We start from the raw sequence: 21256 nt of genomic DNA, 5'->3' as shown, positions 1-21256 counted from the left end.
CTGACGTCTCTCCCTGCACTAAGTACACTGGAAAATGCCTGAGGCTAGTTATAGGGCTGTGACATCGGCTGGCTGGCTGCTGATTGGCTGCATGCATGGCATCATGGGTGATCCCGTGTTCCCAGAGTTCCTTGCTCCATGTCCTTACACGTGCAGCATCCATGCAATTCGTTACCACGAAGCGTGAGGAAATTCGGATTCAGTGCAAATGGAAATTTTCCTAAAATTCGGATCGAATGCCACTTTGTCAACTTCGATTCGCTTATCTCTCTATATGATCTGTGACAAAAACTGTCTTCCACAACCTCACCTATGTGGCAGAGTTTGGCTGTTCCTTGCCCAGTTTTAAGCGAATGACTGTGTTTCAATCTACATATGAAAGTGAAGATCATTATCACCTGTTTGGTATATCTGGTTAATCATACACCTGACTATAATCCTACAACTTAATCCCTGACTTTGTGTAAGGGTACTTAGAAGAATTCATGCTTCTTTGAAAGCAAAGGGTGGTCACACCAAATATCGATTGGATTTAGATTTCACTCACTTTGCATTTTGTTAATTGATAAAAATAAACTATTAAGACTTTACCATTTCTGAAAGCATTCTTACTTTGCAGCATTTTTTTCCACCCCTATACAGGGTGGGCCATTTATATGGATACACCTTAATAAAATGGGAATGGTTGGTGATATTAACTTCCTGTTTGTGGCACATTAGTATATGTGAGGGGGGAAACTTTTCAAGATGGGTGGTGACCATGGCGGACATTTTGAAGTCGGCCATTTTGAATCCAACTTTTGCTTTTTCAAAAGGTGCTGCACATCTCGTATCATCTGAAGGCAATCGTCTATGCTGTGAAGATACGAGAGATGTGCAGCACCTGAAACTACGGATACTGGAAGCCTGTGCTAGCATTTCTCCTGCGGTGTTGCTATCAGTGTGTGAAGAGTGGGAGAAGAGGGTTGCATTGACAATCCAACACAATGGGCAGCACATTGAACACATTTTATAAGTGGTCAGAAACTTGTAAATAACTCATGAAAGAATAAAGTTACGTTAAAACCAAGCACACTATTGTTTTTCTTGTGAAATTCCCAATAAGTTTGATGTGTCACATGACCCTCTTCCTATTGAAAAAACAAAGTTGGATTCAAAATGGCCGCCATGGTCACCACCCATCTTGAAAAGTTTCCCCCCTCACATATACTAATGTGCCACAAACAGGAAGTTAATATCCCCAACCATTCCCATTTTATTAAGGTGTATCCATATAAATGGCCCACCCTGTACATTGGTGGTTAAATGACTGGCTCACCCAAAAACAGGAACACAGGGAAGTACGGAGGAGCGAGGAGGCAAAGGTAACACTCACTGTGCAGGAGATGAGACAGGATTTTACGTCTTCTGAAAGAGGTGACATAGTTGTGTGAAATTGTGGCAATTTGTGCCACTGTTTAGACAAATTCTAGGTGCAGATATATTAGTAAATCTAGGCCAATGTCTGCCACAACCACAAAAACTGTAGTACGATATGTGTATAAAAGGTTGGATTGAACAAATCACACGTTATCAAAACTGAGCTTGTAGAATAATTTCATATTTTTTTTTTATACAGACAAAGTTTTTTGCCTATTTAAATTTGAAATTCCAATACAGACTTGTATATACTATACAGGGTGTTGATCTTTCATATATAACTTTTTGTTTTTATAACAGGCAGGTAAAATCTTTTTTTTAACATTGTGTAGCAATTTAAACAAAATCAGCCATTCAATACAGTATTATGCTTCAGGGAGGTCTCCCAATATGAGTTTTTAAGCTCCGCCCTGAAAAATGTACAAGCATTTCTCTTTATAAAAAAAGGAAAAAATAAATAAATTAAAAAAGGAAAAAGAAAAAAAAAGACAGCATGGACATATTGCACTGCTCCCAACCCCCACTTACTTCCCCACCCCATAAAATAATAAGCAAAGCACGCTTACATTTGGCAGATTTATACAGCAGTAGTGGCTTTTTCTTATATTTTTTTTTTGTTTGTTTTTTTCTTTTTTTGGTTTTTAAATATATAATTCTTTGTATCATTTGTTCTATCAATATATCTACAGTATATCATGAAAAGAAGCCTGCAAATGAACAGTAATATTACACATTTGTATCGTTTTCAAATGAAACACCACTTTCTTTTTTTTTTTTTTTTAAATATTGTCACACTCATATGCTGAAAGAAACAAAGTTGCGTCTTTTTGCTTTTTTATTATTTTTCTCATTTTTTTTATTTTATTTTTTTTAAATTACGGTTAAGATATATATATATATATTATTTTTTTAAGCAGCTACTTCGTTGCGGTCTTTCAACATAAAGAAATGGCTTAAACCATCTAGAGCTGGTAGTTCCGAGTGTCACCGTGGTTATTACACAGATGTTTCATGGAAAGAAAAAAAAAATCCTGAAATGTCATGTTTTTTTTTATTGAGTTTTTTTTTCGTAATGCTTTGTAGTTTGCTCCTACAGGGCTACAGAAAAATACTTTTATTCACCTTGCAAGAACCAGCAACTGTGATCTAAATGTCTTGTTTTTGTGCAATACCCATGGAGCATGGTTAAAAAAAAAAAAAAAAAGCAGGCATTATGAATTTAGAATGCAGGAATTCCCATGGCTTATATTGAATGAAAAAGTTCATTTTTAAATATTTATTTTCTTTAGTTCTAGGCGGAAAAAAAAAAAGTTGCAGGGGCTGGAGGCTTCACCTTATTTTGGCTAGCTTGCAAGTAGAACAAGTTCTTATTTTTTTACTGTTTCACAGTCCACTCTTTTTGAGTGTGAATGGAACAGTATACAAGGCAGGCCAATAGTCTCCTTCGCTTCTCCAGTCGACAGACATAAGGACGTTATTTTCATCAGCACTCTTCACCTTCTCCATGTAACTTTTTGTGTCGAGGATTGTTTTCAAATTATTTTTCGCTTTCCAAACAATTTTCCATTTAAACAAAAATACACCAAAAAATTGCAACATTGCAATGCATAGAAGTGGCTCCTAGGGTGACAATCTGGTATTTTCATGGGTGTCTATCGTACTGTACGTACTCTCTTAGCAGATCATTGGGTTACTCATGCAGAAAAACGAGGACTTGAGCAGCACAAGATGGGCTAGAGGAGGTGAATGGAAGGGGGAAAAAAAGCATTCTCAAAAGCATAAAGGTACAAGGGAAAAATTTTTCATGTTTATTTTTGTTCCTAAAAATCGAGCAGCAGAGATCTTAGAATCCATGCAGTATAACTGTGTTATAATATACGCCTAATACTTTCCGATATTCACTCTGCTATTCAGTATAGGTAATTTTTTTTTAATCAAGTTCATGCCATGTAAAAATGAAGACACTAAAAAAACATCTTCTTTCTGCTAAATCTTTGCAGACCTCAGTTATAGGTTTGACATTTTTAAATTCTATGTTTGATATTTTTTTGGAGGGATGTGATGTATTACATTTTCATTTTTTTGTTCTGACAATAATAAATCTGATGGTATATTTCTGGTTTCTGCCATTTATGTTGTGTATACTATTATAACTAAAGCTATTGCAGGATGTATCATTGGACTGCTGGCCAGTCCAATCAGTTTTTGAAAGGGTTGTCCTCTTAGGACAATCCCTTTTTGTTAGTAGGACCTATTGATTAAAAGTTGTAATCTGTGAGAGAACCCAACTGCAGCTCTTCTTATTCCCCACGTTGCCACCACAGGAGAAATGAAGTATTGCACGGTTCTCATTGAAATCGATGGGCTGTCTGTTGAATTCATGGACGAACCAGGTCCTCCAGAGCAGGAGACCATCTTTGAAATAACTCATGATAGGGTACTAGTAAGAGCAATGTGAAATGAAAATAATAAATAGCTGTGTAGTATCAGAAAATAATGAATACTTGAATGATCACCCTATAATATCATATATATAGAGTTCAACTTTTCTCTAAAGCTCAAATTTCCTAATTCGATGGTGGAGCCTTGCCACACAAGATTTACATGTCACTTCATGGGCTAATATGTAGATGTTTTACTATTGACGGACATTTTTAATAGGAAGTGCAAGACATTCATTCAAAATGATGGGAAAACCAACTCAGTGGTGGCATTTTCATTTTCTTTGAAGGATTGGAGATGTTGATTTTGGCTGTTGGTTACCTTGGATTCTTCGTAATGTTCCCCATTACTATTTTACCCTTTTTCCTCCTTGCAGGTGAGAACGAAAACAATTACAAGGGCTGGTAACAGATTTTGGTCTTTTTTAACCTTGGCGTTGTGGTAATGTTCACTTTACTGACACATCAGCCAACTCAAAAAGTTCTATCATCTTGTCACTCATGGTTTTTTGAAGACTAGTTTGGTATTCTGTTAGAGAGAAGTCTCCACGCTGTGCAAAGGGCTTTCGGGATTGGAAGAGGCAGCCGACTTGCTAGTGTCTGTGGTCAGATAGATGCCACTGTCAATGGCATTGTTGTTCTTGTTGGGTGATGGAGGTGGAATGGACCACAGCACCCTACCCGGAGGCTCCTCGCTATCTTCCACATCGGTGTCATCAATAAGAGGGATGTTATGGATGTAATCGTTGATAAGAAACTCAGGGGTGGTCATGAAATTGTGAATGGAGGTCTTGGATTCAGGTTTCTCTAGGCCTTCGTAGAGGGAACTACGGAATGCTTTCACCACCCGGATCTAAAAGTGGATTAAGTGGATGCAAAGGAGGGAAACCCAATAAAGGGATGGAAGGGGAAATATAGTGAAGGGAAAGTAAAGAAAAAAGAGAAAAAGTATTACACCAAAAATTATTTTTAAGTGCAACATTTTTTTTTAAATCTCAGTCCACATAAATTTTGTATATATGATGATCCAGGATGAAAATCATATCAAGAGGTACCAGGAGGTTTTCTGGGATTTTATGTTGATAGCCTATCATTAGGATAGGTCTTCAGTGTATGATCAATGGGGACCTAATCCCTGGGACCCTCAGCAATCAGGAGAACAAAGGAATCATGATGCTATAGCCGCTTTACTACTGTCCCTGACACAGTTATATATTAACTCAGCCCTACTTAGTCCTTATTAGATTCAGCACCAGTACCAGACTCTGTCACACATGCATAGATGTTCGTGTGTTAAGCACAACATTTAGACTGGTCCACGTATGGGCAGATTTGCCATTCCTATCTAATACTTAGACAGTGTAGACTAAGACAAGACAGTCTAAAAATGTTCGAGATTCATCACAGTGGCTGATGCTAAATTAAAAATCTTTCACACCTTTAGGCCTCATGCACACGGCCATTGATCGGCCGCTCTGAGCATTGGGGACTGCAATTTGCGGTCCCCTATGCACAGGCATTATCCGTGCGGCTGCTGCAACGGATCCGGACCCATTCAACTTGAATGTGTCCATGATCCTTCTGAACTGCAAAAAAATACAAGTTCTATTTTTTTGCGGTGCGGAGGCACAGAGAGAAACCCCACGGAAACACTCCATAGTGCTTCCGTGGGGTTCTGCACCACCGTTACGCACCACACCTTCCGGATTGAGGACCTATTCAAGTGAATAGGTCCGCATCCGTGATGCATTGTGCACCTGGCCGGGGCCCATATATTGTGGACCCGCTGTTTGCAGGCCGCAATACGGGCCAGGGCCGGCAATGGCCGTGTACATGAGGCCTTAGTCTGTCTCATCTAACTTTACACTACCTGTTAGTTAACTTACTTTATACCAGAAACATGCTGCACCAAAATTTTGGAGCTTTTTTTGCGCATCTCAAGCCGTGCCCTTTTAAGACAGGTCACACCCTTTTCCCGCTATGCCACTCCCCTTGTTTCACGAGTCAGAAAAAGGCTCTAAAAGGGTCTACAACACTTAATAAATGCAGCGCATACCACGCATACCATGATTAGTAAATTTCCCCCACTGTCTTTTAAAAGATTTTGATACCTTTAGTATTTTAAAGTCTATAGTGAATTTGCATGGGAGTTTTTGTGTTGCTTTTGTGCGTTTTTACATATTTAGCATTTTTGCTCTGGGTATGGTGTTTTTTTCAGGTGTTTTTCCCTTCGGCATCTCTGTGGCAGTTGACAAACACTTGGAAAAAACATAAAAAACACTAAATAAAATAGTAAAAGTGCATGCTATCTTTTCCTAAAAAAAAAAAAAAAAAGCCCCTGTCGCCAAAAAAACAAACAGAACAAAAAACAAACAAACGCAAACTATATGTTAAGGAAGATTTAAGACTCCTTTTATTCTGCTGACTGGTAGGGGTCTCAGGTGGTGGCACCGCCACTGATAATGCATTGATGGCCTAAAACAGGGATCAGCTGTTTTGAGATTACAACTCCCAGCATGCACACTTGCTCAATTGTTCTCTGAAATCCCATAGAACAGAAAGGAGCATGCTAGAAGTTGTAGTTTCACAACAGCTGGCGCCTGGTCTAAAGGAGAGCCCAATCAATATAAAATCAATAAAACCTTCTTTTTTTTAATGATAATTACATTATAATCTAATAAAGAATATTCTATAATTCTAATAAAGTATTTAAAAATATATATTTTTACTGTTTTAAATGATATTTTGAGCGGATGACCAACTAAAACCAACTTCGCAAATTACTGTGGACTGACATTCTATAGAAAATCACATTCGGACAGGATATTCGTAATAAAAATGTAGATGTCTATGACGAGTATGGCTAGAGGATTAGAATATACATATACTGACATGAAATAAAAAAAAGATGGGATAGACGATTCATGTCAGACAAGACAAAGACCATAACACGTACAGTAACGCTTTACTACTAGACTACTCATTAGAACATACATTCACTAAGTGACACCTGACAGATGCAAATGTGGTGAAATGTGACGCGAGATCAAAAAATAAATTATTGCAAGTGGTATCCATTGCGTTGTCGTCGTTTTCTGGGCATATTATACAATGGTCAACTTTTTTTTATTTGGTTAAATAAAGATCTGTAATTTTCAGGCCCACTTGATCCCGAGAATCTGTTTAGCTGCATTGGCATAATTTTGTGGTTAATATAATTCTAGTTATATGGAACGTGCATGAAGAAAGCAGAACCATATTCACCCAGTGTGATGTCATAGGTTACCTCACTACTCTGCCATACTGGGGAGAATACATCCATAATATGGCATACAACAGAATATTTTTTTCCGGTCAGATACATACAGACCCAGAAAACCCATGTGTGCCTTCATGTATGGTCAGAAGCATAGGGAGGTGCTGTAGGGTCCTGTGGGCCTTCCATGGCACTCTCTAATGGCTATGTTTAACGTAGAGGCTGCATAGAGCTATATATAAGAATTGACGGGCAACAATTCTGCTCAAGTGGACATATACAGTTCATTAGATTAATGTTGGCCGGACCAGCTAATGTGTATGGGGCCTCTCGATTCTCCTCTGACAGAAAATAGAAAGAATGAGAAGGATCATGCTGTTGGATCGCAACGTGCCCAATCCTTTTGTACTTGTGGGAGATAAGCTGAAAATATGAACGTCCATTGGTGGGTTGAGAGTCATTACTGATAGCCAGATCCTCAGCTATCTAAAGCTGTTGGACAAGGCTTCTCTTTCAGGGGAATAAAGGTAAGGCAAAATCCCTCATTTATCTGCCATCAGAGGACATTCAGGAGGCCCCCATACACATAGGCACGTTGGCCAATCCAACAAAAGTTGACCAATTTGAATTACTTTTATCTCATGCAAGACAAGCTTAGAGGGGTTGTCTGAGATTTTGATGGCCTATCCTCTATCCTATTAGTGGGGGTCTGACTCCCATCAGCTGTTTGAAGAGGCTGTGGCACTCTGGCTGAGAACAACGTGGAGACGTTTTTAGCATAACCAATTTCCAAAGTAACAATTATAGGATGGAACCACACATGCAGTTGTTGAGGCGATGCAAGGAGTGTATCCAAAAGGAAGGGAGGCATCCAAAAGGTAGAACTTATACATATATTCCTGGCTGTGGCTCTAAAACTGCACCTAAAGTGGCATCAACAATGGCATGTGTGATTCCAGCCATATGAAACTCAACATATTCCCGTAGCTAGACAGTTATGTTTGGAAAGTCGTTGCCCAAAATTTTTTGTCAGATTTTTATAGAATCAAATATTTGAAACCTTTGTAGGCCTATGTATGTAATTTGAAGCATTCGGAGGTAGAGTATGGAAGACTCTAGGGCAGCCTTTTATCATTTCTGTCTATTGTATTTTTATTTTCATTATATTATTTTTATTTCTATTTCAATGAGGGTTATTTTTATTAAACCCATTGATTTCTTAATTCGATAGATTATCTTCAAATCTTAAAGGGGTTGTCCAACAGAATTACATTTTTGTGGCTCACAGTGGCCTAAAAAGAAGCCATACTCACCCTCACTGATCCCCGACTGCTGCCGTTCCAACTCTAGTCCACTTCTCGGTCCTGGGAAGACCCACTCAGCCAATCACTGGTCGTAGCTGTGATTCGCTGTAGCCAGTGATTGGCTGAGCAGGCCTTCCCTGGCATTTCCAGCATGTCAAGAATGGCAGTGGCAGGGGACGAGAGGGTGGGTATAACACGGGTGTACCTTCAATGGAGGCAGACATGCAGCTGCTATTGGCCAAGGGTGGCAGGGGTGCTTAGCACTGAACTCCTCTTCCTGGTGTGAAAACACTGCATTTTCATGCAGCCGCCACTAGAGGGAGCTCAGTGCAAGCAGATTATTACATACTCCATTTCAGTCAACTGTAACTGCCTAAATGCCTATGCACTGAGCTCCCACCAGTGGTAGCTGCAGGCAGACAGGTTTGTAATAGTAGGGAAGCAGGAGATTAATCATTGTATTTATGCCAGTTTTCTGGTGTAAAATACATTTCAAAATATTGTGTTCAAAATGAGCTCAGATAACGTGGGTGAGGCCAGATGTGACTTTTTTGTTATAATGTTTTTTTAAATTAAAATTCCTTTGGCTTTTTAAAAAAAAAAGGAAAATCTGGAGCGTTGCCCTCTACATTCTGCATTGCCTGGCGGTGACTGAAACACACGTACTAGGAAACTTGGTGGGGCATAGGGCCATACTAAGTTTTGCTATATGGCGAAATCTGTGTACCACAACTCCCTCTCCCCAGCTATATATATATATATTTGGAAAACCCCTATTATAAATTTCACATGTAGACACACATGACAGGACTTATTTAAAGGGACACTGTCACCTGGATTTCACTTACTGAGCTATTAACATCACCACATCAGTCTCAACGATTTATATTAAAATATACTAGTGTCTTTTCATTTGTCTAGAAAATAGTTTTTAATTATATGTTAATTACCTCGATAAGGAGCCCAAGGGGGTTGGAGCCCAGCCACGCCCATTATCTCGGAGCCCAGCACCGCCCCACTGCTAATTTATTCACTGCTCATTGCTGACGTAATGTGTTTGTTGCGCCCAAAATCTCGCGCATTTCCAGGTCGAGCGAAGCTGGCGCATGCGCACTTCGTTCTGTGAGGCCGATGCCAGGACACCGCACGGGCGATGACATTTGTATCCACGGTGCACGGGCAAGATTTTTGGCGCAACAAATACATTACGCCGGCGATGAGCAGTGAATAAATTAGCAGTGGGGCGGTGCTGGGCTCCGAGATAATGGGCGCCGCTGGGCTCCAACGGCCGGAGGGAAAGCCCCTTGGGCTCCTTATCGAGGTAATTAACATATGATTAAAAGCTATTTTCTAGACAAATGAAAAGACAAAGGGATGTAATACTAGTATATTTTATTGTAAATCGTGGAGACTGATGTGGTGAAAAACATTTTTATAAATTGACAGATCGGATTTACACAAATTTCAGCTCTGCACCTGTTTCTCAGAAGGCAGGAGGTCTGAAGAACAGGTGGAGTACAAAAAAAAAAGTTGACCATCATCTAAATGATCTGTTTTTGAATCTTAGCAATGGATAAACCATCTTTCATGAGGATGATGAGGAATGACTATAAAAAAAGCAAAAGCAACAAAAACATGCTATAAAAAGTAAAGATATGTGAATTTAAGAGTAGCTGTGCCAGCATGAAGTGCCAATGAATGCTTTAAAGAATAATTAGGATGAATAATACACAAAAAATTGCAAAAAAGAAAATTCAAGCTTTTATTTTTTTGGATGATGGAAATGCGCTCATGCTGCACTTGAGACCCAGAGGAAAGGGAACCAAAGGAGGGAAAAAAAAAGATCGAAATTTTTATCATGACTGTGTTCGGCGTGACTTGTAAAAATGAACAACGAAAAGGAGATTCAGCCCACACAGTGACACAGCCTTGACTGTCTGGAGACTGAGCTCCAATCCAATCATGCATTTTAGGCACAGTAAACATTCGAGTATTAAAGCCCATTATTGCTGTAGAAAGGGACTAGCTTTGATTGACCAGCCTTTTGTGGAGCAAGGATTGTAGCATGCAAGGATATTTTGTGTTCTTCCATGCCCAGGGTGGGAAGAAATGGAGGAGATGAGGTCAGGGGTTAAAGGAAAAAAGCTGATGAAACACTGAGTGTGACACACCTAAATTTGCCAGATAAGTGACTATGAGAAAAATGTGAGACTACAAGCATGATTTTTTTTTTTTTGGTGAATGTATGTCTTTTTTTTTTTTTTTTGTTAAAGTTTGTAAATTTTTTTAGATACCGGTAATTTTTTTGTTACTGGGACTGCTAATTTATATCGGACCCCAGTCTGGTTGGTGAGGCTTAGTAATTTCTAAATGAATTGAAAAAAACAAATTGTTAAATATAATATGGTAGTCTACTTTCGGATAGAAATAGAATTTTTGAAATAAAAAATTGAATTCATTTACTCTGCAATTTGTCAGTAAAGTAATGTCAAAATATATATTTCTAGGCTAATTTGCCAAATGGTACTATCTATAATTTGTTCTATAGTGTATACAACATTAATTGATCATTGACAATGTCCTATCATTTTATAATTTCTAGAAGCCTCTTATCTAAATCTTTAAGATTTTGCGTTTATAGGCGATGGAGTTCTCAAAAATAGATGATGACAAAAAGAGGCAAAAAAGCTGAAAGAAGAATGTGCTTAATGGTGAATACAGAATGGCATAAAATAAAAATAATAATTAAAAAAAATAATAACATAGTAGGGAAAAGCATTTCTTGAAGGTTAAGCTCCAGCAAAGGAAAGAGCTGAGTCCACCAATCCACTTGGTAACTGAAATTCTGAGGGAGGAAAAGCTTGCATTGTGCAGTAAAATTTGATGATGAAATGCATAAAATTTTCAGAGCCCTTGGTCAAGATTTAATTTCAGGTTTAAATATTTATATATATATATATATATATATATATATATATTTATTTATTTTTTTTTTTTTTATTATATATATTTTTTTATTATGTAGTCTAGCTTTATCCCACTATCATTTGAATGAACATAGTTTAAATAAATCAATATCTAAAATGTAGTTTGAGGAATGTCAAACAAATAAAATAGTAAAAAACTGAAATATACGTAAATTTCGAAGGTTTCTCAAAATTGCTAAAATGATTGCAGTCTTTTGTTCTTTAAAAATGACATTCATATTTTAGACCTAGAAACCCAAGCCAGAAGGTTATCATTTGAATGAATAGCTTTAAAACCAATCAACATCTAAAATGTAGGTTGAGGGATTTCAAACAAATAAAATAGTAAAAAAACTGAAATAAAAGAAAATTTCAAAGGTTTGTAAAAATGCTAAAATGATTAAATTGTCTTAACACTGACATTAATATTTTAGACCTAAGTACCAAAGCCAGAAGGTTATCATTTGAATACTGGTAGGCTAAGGAATTTGGGAAAGATAAAAAATTGTAAAAAATTAAAAGAAATAAAAATTTCCACAGTTTGGAAAGTTTTCAAAAAAATACTAAAATGATTAAATTGTCTTTTGTTCTTTAAAAATAACATTAATATTTTAGATCTAGGCACCCAAGACAGGTGGGGGTGTAGTCTACCTTTATTGAAATTCTAAGGTTCAAAGCCAATAAATATGAAATATAAAAATGCTAAAAATATATTTTTTAATCTTTAATTTTGTGATTTTAAACTTTAAAATATGAGTAACAATAACCAATAACTAGGAGGTTTTATCTCACATTTGAAATTTGTTGATATTTATATTTAAAGGGGTTGTTCAGTCACGTAAACATTTTTGCAAACCTTACTGATCCCTTGTCATTCCGGTTCCAATGCTTCTCAGGTCCTCCTCTGGCTTATGTATTTTGGACTCTAGTGATAGGTTCCCAACAGATGCTTTGGTTGATCACTGGCTGCATCAGTGATGTTAGTGGCTTTTGACAGGTGTCTACTACAGTCAGTTATTGGCTGCTGTAGTCACATGTTCAAGTTGGGAAGTCATATCTGGAGGCCCAGAAAGCACTGGAACGGTAATGGTGGGAGATTGGTAAAATAAGCATTAATTCTTTTATGATTTTCTAGCATTTTAAGTCTTTTATTTTATTTTAAGTGGCTTGACGGGCTGAAATCCATTTAAATGCAAATATCTTATTTTTGAATGAAAAGAAAATGTGGCAAATCTGTATTTTTTTTAAATAAAAATACATTTGAACAAAAATGATCTAGCATCAGAAAAACTTAGTTTATATTAAATCATGCTAATTTAAAAATAAAAACGAAATAAATATTTAAAGAAAAAAAAAAAAAAATTAGGTAATTTAAAAAAAGTTGCTTATGTATTTATTTTTGTTTTTTTGTAATTATAAATTATATGTTTTTATTTAATTTTTTTTTGTACATATGCCTGAAATGACAAGTCAATTACAAGGGCTCTTTTTGCACATGATGGCTTTCCAAGGAATCCTGATGGGAGAGAAAGGTTGTTAATGGTTTTTGACAATGTGAACTTTCAGAGCTGGTAACGGCAAGTAGGAGATACAGAATGCATCCCAAGCTGCAAAAGCAAGGAAAAAAAATGAAGTAATGTTTATATATCAGCTGTCACTTTGGGCCCATACTCGAAGGTTTACTCTTTTACGAGGTCACACTTTTTGCCATATTCTCTTTTTTAATATATATTTTTTTTACATAGCCTTAATTTACAGAAGCTCTTACAAAGTCATGACAGAACCACGATAGATTAGTCTTACCATTCTATAAGTTGATTTTTATTTTATTTTGTGTGTGTGTGTGTAAAAATGAGACATTCCAAGAGATAAAAAAACATGAATTTTCATGTGTTTAGAGCATCGTGTCATGCAAGAAAGGCGAGATATTTGATGTGTTGCAACCATTTGACATAAATTGAGTAGTTCTTTTCTAAGATGTCAAGAAAAGCCAACATCCAATGTCATAACCAATTTTTTCCCCTCAATTTTTAGCTTTGGGTGAATGGTTTGCATCTGTAATAATGGCGTTTTTTGTAATTTCAAATGAAAAAAAAAGCTATTAAAACTGCAGTACGAGATAAGTGTATTAACCAAATTAATAAATTCACCCTTGAATGGAACATATTTCTACCATATCTGCTATTACAATGCTTCTCAGACTGTGAGGTGGGCCGCAATGACAAGGTACCTCTTAGTTGTTGGTAAGGTGCTGCTGGGAAGTCAGTATTGACAGAAGTGATTATCTGCTGAGCAGACTTTTCTATGGTTTCACCTTCTATGCTTATTTTAATGTTCTACAGAGTTCAGGAGACCAAGAAGTGTTGTTTTTAAGGCAGCAAAAGATTGGGAAGCCCTATGTTATTATTTGACATTTGTAATTTGGCTGTAGGGTAAATGTATGGCTGTCTGCAACTTCCCCTAGTGTGGGAAAGAGGGGTGTTTCTAAAAGTCAGACCCCCTGGTGATCAGCTAATCAATATATAAAGTTAAAATTTCTCTAACATAAAAGTTCAGAAATAATAATATTAGTAATAATAATGGAAATAATAACAATAATAGTAATATTAAAATTTTATATTTATTTTGATGATTACTTCAACGTGGAAGAGATAATATTAAAAATGTAGAAAAAATATTCAATATGTTTTAAATTTAAAAATATACAGTACAGACCAAAAGTTTGGACACACCTTCTCATTCAAAGAGTTTTCTTTATTTTCATGACTATGAAGGCATCAAAACTATGAATTAACACATGTGGAATTATATACATAACAAACAAGTGTGAAACAACTGAAAATATGTCATATTCTAGGTTCTTCAAAGTAACCACCTTTTGCTTTAATTACTGCTTTGCACACTCTTGGCATTCTCTTGATGAGCTTCAAGAGGTAGTCCCCTGAAATGGTCTTCCAACAGTCTTGAAGGAGTTCCCAGAGATGCTTAGCACTTGTTGGCCCTTTTGCCTTCACTCTGCGGTCCAGCTCACCCCAAACCATCTCGATTGGGTTCAGGTCCGGTGACTTTGGAGGCCAGGTCATCTGGCGCAGCTCCCCATAACTCTCCTTCATGGTCAAATTGCCCTTACTTTCAAAGTTTTCCCAATTTTTTGGCTGACTGACTGACCTTCATTTCTTAAAGTAATGATGGCCACTCGTTTTTCTTTACTTAGCTACTTTTTTCTTGCCATAATACAAATTCTAACAGTCTATTCAGTAGGACTATCAGCTGTGTATCCACCTGACTTCTCCTCAACGCCACTGATGGTCCCAACCCCATTTATAAGGCAAGAAATCCCACTTATTAAACCTGACAGGGCACACCTGTAAAGTGAAAACCATTTCAGGGGACTACCTCTTGAAGCTCATCAAGAGAATGCCAAGAGTGTGCAAAGCAGTAATCAAAGCAAAAGGTGGCTACTTTGAAGAACCTAGAATATGACATATTTTCAGTTGTTTCACACTTGTTTGTTATGTATATAATTCCACATGTGTTAATTCATAGTTTTGATGCCTTCAGTGTGAATCTACAATTTTCATAGTCATGAAAATAAAGAAAACTCTTTGAATGAGAAGGTGTGTCCAAACTTTTGGTCTGTACTGTATATATTTTTAAAAATAATAAAATGAAAAATACTGTGCAGTTTACTTCAGTTTAGTATAGATCATATTACTTACATTTTGAGAAAACTTTTTTCATAGATGATCATAAAGTGTAAAAATAAAATTAACTTCGATTTAAAATGTACTATTAAAACTAATAATAATTAATATATAGAATATTGAAATAATAATATTTCTGTACAGAATGTAAAAATGCCAATAAAAAAAGTATCTAGGCTATTTCTAATCAACATGTACCCTTCAGTGTTTGTATTGAGGCTTGACTAATAGCAATTCTAATAATAGAATTAATAATAATAATAATAATAATAATAATAATAATAATAATACTTTAATATGAAAAGGACTTAAAATATACTTAAAATACTTAAAACAGCCATTAAAATCTCTCCAGGATATTTTTCCCCAAGATATATATATATTGCTCTTTTGTGCTTGTATGTATAAAATAAGATTATAATTAGACATGAGTGAATCGCTCAAAATTCCATTTGGGTTAGAATTTGCGCATGACACTTCGAGGTCTCCTAGGACTCATAATTTTTTTGTATTGTTTCTCACTTTAAATAATTTTTTAATTCCCTCGCTGATTGTATTACAGCATTACAAACCAATCTGCAGAATTTGGCATTTGTTATCTGGTACTACAGGTTTAATGTGCCAATACAAACTAAAACAGAGATGGAAAGGAATTACAGAAGCGACAGCAGCAACTAGTTTGCAAATAGCACACTTGGCCAAAAATAAAAAAAGACAATCTGTTGCAAATAAAGAAAGCTGAACTCAGTATCAAATAGAAGCATGGCACTGTACGCACACCAAATATTTTTGGGGGCTCGTCCGGGATTCGAAAAAAAATGATAATTTTTTTTGTTGTTAGAAGCAGCGCCACTATTATCCATGGGTTGCGGCTAGTATTACAGTTCAGCTATGCTTATTTCAGTCGGACTAAGCTGCAGTACGAGACAAAGCCCACGAATAAGAGTAGTGCTGTTTCTAGATTTTAAAAAATCTGACCCCTTTTTTCTAATCCCGGAGAACCCCTCAGGAATAAAGGAGAATATGGCTTTGGAAATAATACACCATCTTGACTGGAAAAAGACCAAACAAAGCGAGAAATAAAAGGAAAATCACAGTGAGCAGAAAATGCAAGACTGCAAAAAAGAAGATAAAATAACATTGTCTAAGGGTGGGTGTAATAAAAAGTTACTGATGAGCAGTAAGGAAATCGCACTCACTCCCAGCAGTGCTGGTGGTATTGGCAGCGGAGAGAATTACGTGAGTGGGAGTAGAAATGTTTGTTACATCATGGAGCTGGCTGAGGACCGATGAACGCCGACGCACAGCACCCTGAAATGAACCGCTTCTCTTGAAGGTACTCACTACCTCCATCTGTGGGAGAGAAAATGAGATAGTGTTTTTTTTCTTTCTTATCATTTGAAATCTTGCTTCTTTGGGCACAGTTGAGAAAATAGAGATCGCTATTAACCATTGTATACCATGTAGGATGTGAACAATGCTTGTGAAGGTCTCAGTCCCGTATCCAACTTTGACCATCTCAGCACAGTGACATTTTTTTTTCATGTTTTTTTTCCCATTTTTTTAAGAAAACAGTAGCTTTGCCCATGGCGACTTTCATTTCCTAATGGCCACAATGTAAGGTGGAATCTCATCAGTTGTTAGAGGAAACACCATTTTTCTTGGTTGCACTAATTTTTATGCATTATAATCATATTCATATATTCAAAAATGAAACACCATGTTATAGTGATGCTTTGGTCAATTATGACTGAGGCTTAGTCATGTACGTGAGTTTATCTATAGAAAACCTCTAACTACGTACTTTCATTCCCCATGCAATAACGATTCCTTAGTATCTAATCTATAACTCTATGTTGTGCCATTCCTCTTTAATTCCTACCAGAAGTTTTGGCCATGAAAGCATTGCCAACATAGTGTTACCAATGTGTGTGGGGGTGCCCATGCATAGTGTGACACTGGCAACGCCGATTGGACAGTGTGCAATCTCCCAGTTGCAGATTCATTAATTAACTTCTGGAACCCCCATGATCTATGTCCTCCATTTGTATGGAGTGATGGCCACACAGGCACACTACCGATCCATTCAATCTCCATGGGACTGAGTAAAGCGCTTGGCTATTTATTTACATTATGGATGGACTAGGGTTGTCTCTTATGAGAGCCATGTAGTTGTCGAGGCACGTTGGCTCCCACTGTGATGAGCGCACTGAGGTCATCTGAGGAAACTGCAACCTTATGGGGGTATAGCTGCCTGTTATAACGGGTACTATGTACTGTAAGGGAACACTGTGGTTGTCAGTCTTATGGTGGCATTGTGCCATCTCAAAAATTTGCAGTAATAAGAGAAAGAAGATGCGGCACTCACAAAGTTGCGAAAACAATTTCAGGCTTTATTCCTTCATGTGTGAACAACAGACAAGCAGGGGAGCGGAGCAAGCCATTTACTGAGGGTCGGCGGTGACGGCCGTTTCGCGCTCGACTAGCCAGTGGGTAATTACAAATGTGGGACTTGCTCCTTTTGTCCCCGTAACTCACAGAGTAAGATTCTGCATCTGGGAGGCGTTGTATATAAAGTGAGGGAGTTTATCACCTGTCGTACACCTTATGTAGTGTACGCCATAGTCTGTGAATGTAAAAAGTTTTATAATGGGAAAACCATCAGACCACTTTTTGAGCGGGTACATGAACATCTCTGTTCGGTTAGAACCGGCCGAGGTTCTCCCCGCCTTGTGGAACATGTCTGTGTCGTACATGGTGGGGATCTTTTGCGGGCATAGAGGCTATGGGACCCATCCCTAGGGGTGGTGATCGCCACCGCCTCTTGCTGCAGCGGGAGGCACGGGGGATCATAAAAACTGTAGCTACTGGCCCGCATTCCAACTACTTGTTTGTGCTCGTTTTTCTCATTCGTTATTTGTCATATTTGTTTTGGCTATATTAGTGACTGCATGTATCGTTATGCTCTTGTACACATGTGTCCTCCTCTTTGATGTGGTCTTACTTTGTTTCTGTCTATGCACGAAGCGTCCTGTCGTCACTATGGGGATGGTTGAGGCGACGCCTATTTGTAGCATGTCTAGTGCGCAGAGACGTCCAGCGCGAAACGGCCATCACCGCCGACCCTCAGTGAATGGCTTGCTCTGCTCCCCTGCTTGTCTGTTGTTCACACATGAAGGAATAAAGCCTGAAATTGTTTTCGCAACTTGGTGAGTGCCGCATCTCCTTTCTCTTATTACTGCATTTATTGGACCTGTGTCTCCGAATGCTGCACACCACTGAAGAGGTTGCTCAGAGGCTGATTGGTCGGAGTCTCACCGTCTTTTGGGGTTATTCTTGCCTGTCTAGTAGTGCCGCCGTTTTCTACTTTTGTTCTACATTATTTATCTCAAAAATTTGCTTTAGCATTCCCATTGAGTCATGTGTGTACCAAATTAGTGCAAATGAGAACAATTTATTTTCCAATGACAACAAAGGAGATCCCAACCTTCATTTTGGCAAGTTAGACAATGGCGGAAAGCCTCCAAACTACTTTCGGAAACCCATCTAGATTCTGGTAGTTATGTTGAACCGGGCAGGCACTGAATGGTGTGACCACAATCTTTTTGTCAGCTATACTGTCCATGTCACAGGCAGTGCTTATGGAAACTGAGCCCCCAGGCAAAAAAGATGATAGGTGGGTAAATCCCAAACCAACCCCAAAATGTACTTACTTGTATGAGGAACCACCCGATTTTCATGTATTCACACTCTACTAGATGTTTTAAAATCTAAAAGAGGGGTAATTTGGTTTACAGAGGCCTTGTGATCAATGCAATACGCTAGGAAGGTAAGGGTTTTGGGAGGTGGGCAAGTGGACCACGTCCAGGCAAAACAGGTTTTTGGTATTTGTTTAAAGATTTGTTTTCATGTATGTTTTTTTCTTTTTTTCTAAACAGTGTCATGAAAATATAACAATAAATTATGTGAAATGATATAGCTCAACTAGAATCGTTTATCTTCAACTCTATACACCAAAGGTACAGTATATCACAGTACATTGGAAGACAAAAATTAGTGGTCCACATATTCAAAAAGAAACATCACCCAACCTGAAATCTTCTTCTACAAGAACATTGGGTCCCATCTTATACTTTATGCCATTTTGTTGTCCTGGCCTATGTTCTAAGCTCTTACACGAAGAACCTTACTGGGCACTAAAGGGGTTGTACAGTATTAGAAAAACATAGCCGAAACTGCACCACATCTGCCCACATATTGTGGCTCAGCTCTCTTAAAGGCTATGTACACCTTCAGGGCATTTTTTTTATGATTGCATTTTAGTCATTTTGGGCTAAAAATCTATTTTTTAAATTGGTCTTTATTAAAAATGCTCAACAGTCTCTGAGCTACAAGGTTTAAATATCAATCTATTTGCAGAGTATCCCTTCCTGGTCCCATCATCTGACAGCTCATGTGTAGCTCTTGGCTTAAATAAGCATTTATGAGGTCAAGAGATAAGAGCTACACGTGGGCCTTCCGATGACGATATCCAAAGAAAACACAAAGTGACATTTTTTCAAACAGACTGATTTTAACCCCTGTAAAAAAACAAAAAACATTGTGGTGTACATAGCCTTTAAAGTAAATGAGGATCAGCCGCAATACCACACGCAACCTGTGGGCAGGCGTAGCACTGTTTTTGGAAGAAAATGGCCATGTTACCTTTGATAGACCTTTTTACCCCAAGTTTTCAACTCAAATTTCAGAAAACATATTCATTTTCCAACTGATTACCCACATGTTGATATTCTCATCCAACACTAGAGCCTTCACCTACAATAAAACTAATATTGTTGCCATACAAGCATCAGAATGTGATATATCAATATATTTTTAGCAGGTTCCTTGTTCCTAGGACTGCAGGACTGGATTTTATGGAGAACCTGAGAGACATATGAAGAAACTTCTAGGTCATATAAACCTTAAAGGGGGTCTAACACCAGGAAATTCATTGTTAAACCAGGCATGTAATTTATGTCCATAAGAGGCTATGTGTTGGAAACCTCCAACAAACACCAATGGGTTTGAGTATGGTTCTATGGTACCACTTCCAATTTGCTCTAGGAATAGATGGGAGTTCCAGCTTCTAGCAGTCCACCAGTGGGCTCAATGATTTGCAGGGCTAGCTCAGATGTATGTAATGATACCTTTTTACTTAGTGATGCCTTACTTCATTCCGGAGAAAAATACTTTAATCCATATGCAAATGAGCAGTTGCGTGCACTAAGGGTGGGCCCAAACCACTCTGTGCACCCTTGCTCCTCCTGCTTCTCTGCCTCTTCTGCTTGGGGATGACTTTGCAGGAACCTGGTTTAACAGTTCATTTTTGGGGACAGATTCCCTTTAAGATGTCCATTTGTAGCCCTGGTAGGGTGAGGTTATTCTGATCGAAGGGCCACAGATCCACTGAATGGTTGACCTTGGGTTTCCCTCCATGTACAGAGCATAAGATATCTTGCTCTCCCCCAGCAGCAGGTGCAATGAAGTGACGTCATCACGCCTGCTGGGCTGAGCAAGAGAGCGCACTAGGAGGAAGATGATTTCCAGCCTGGATGCTCTCCATTCTCCCTCTCGGCTCAGCAGTCATGAGGACGTCACCACATTGCACCTGCTGCTGGGGAGCACACTGGCCGAAGAATGGTGGAGCAGGGAGCTGTGTCCTCAGGACACAAATACAGTCGCCGATATCCAGTACTGCTTTGACAGATCTGGGACAGTTGAGAGGTGTTGATGTAACGAGGAGAAAATCTTACCCCCCCCTACCCATGATTTATCAATCTGCGGGATTTTATGCAGGTTCCTGAAACAAACAGTCCTGTAGAAATCCTGCAGAGTGCACAGGAATTAATCTCCTGCTGATTTGTACAATTTTTGCCTGGAAAAAGGCTGAAGGGATGGGAATTAATTACAGGAGGGGTGGTTACCAATCTATATGTCCTATTGTAGACATGGTAGAGGGGGGGGGGGGGCTCCTGCTGCATCCAGTTGTCCTACAGCCAAACAGAGGACATGTAGAGGAGGATGGCGGACATGGCTGAGCTGAGAAAATCTCTTTAGGTATTTCTCAGAGTTCATTGCAATTTGATGCAAAATTGGATCAAAGGAAATAAGTAGACTAAGAGGA

The 21256-nt window shown here is 38.1% G+C and overlaps 1 protein-coding gene across 1 annotated transcript in view; it reads right to left on the bottom strand.

Annotated features, from left to right (window-relative positions):
- Positions 1-3824: 3824 nt before the first annotated feature.
- The window catches only part of ATP2B3 (ATPase plasma membrane Ca2+ transporting 3), a 201986-nt gene continuing 184554 nt past the window's right edge, over positions 3825-21256 (bottom strand). The window contains exons 21-22 of the mRNA XM_040442396.1: positions 16330-16443; positions 3825-4713 (exon numbers count right to left, since the gene is read on the bottom strand). Coding sequence (XP_040298330.1) covers positions 4393-4713; positions 16330-16443 — 435 coding nt within the window. The 3' untranslated portion in view covers positions 3825-4392. The remainder of the gene's footprint in view (positions 4714-16329; positions 16444-21256) is intronic.

Source organism: Bufo bufo, chromosome 8, assembly GCF_905171765.1.
Source record: "Bufo bufo chromosome 8, aBufBuf1.1, whole genome shotgun sequence".
NCBI classification, from domain to species: domain Eukaryota; kingdom Metazoa; phylum Chordata; class Amphibia; order Anura; family Bufonidae; genus Bufo; species Bufo bufo.
The sequence above is the reverse complement of the archived record's forward strand: the minus strand, read 5'-3'. Positions and strand labels throughout refer to the sequence as shown.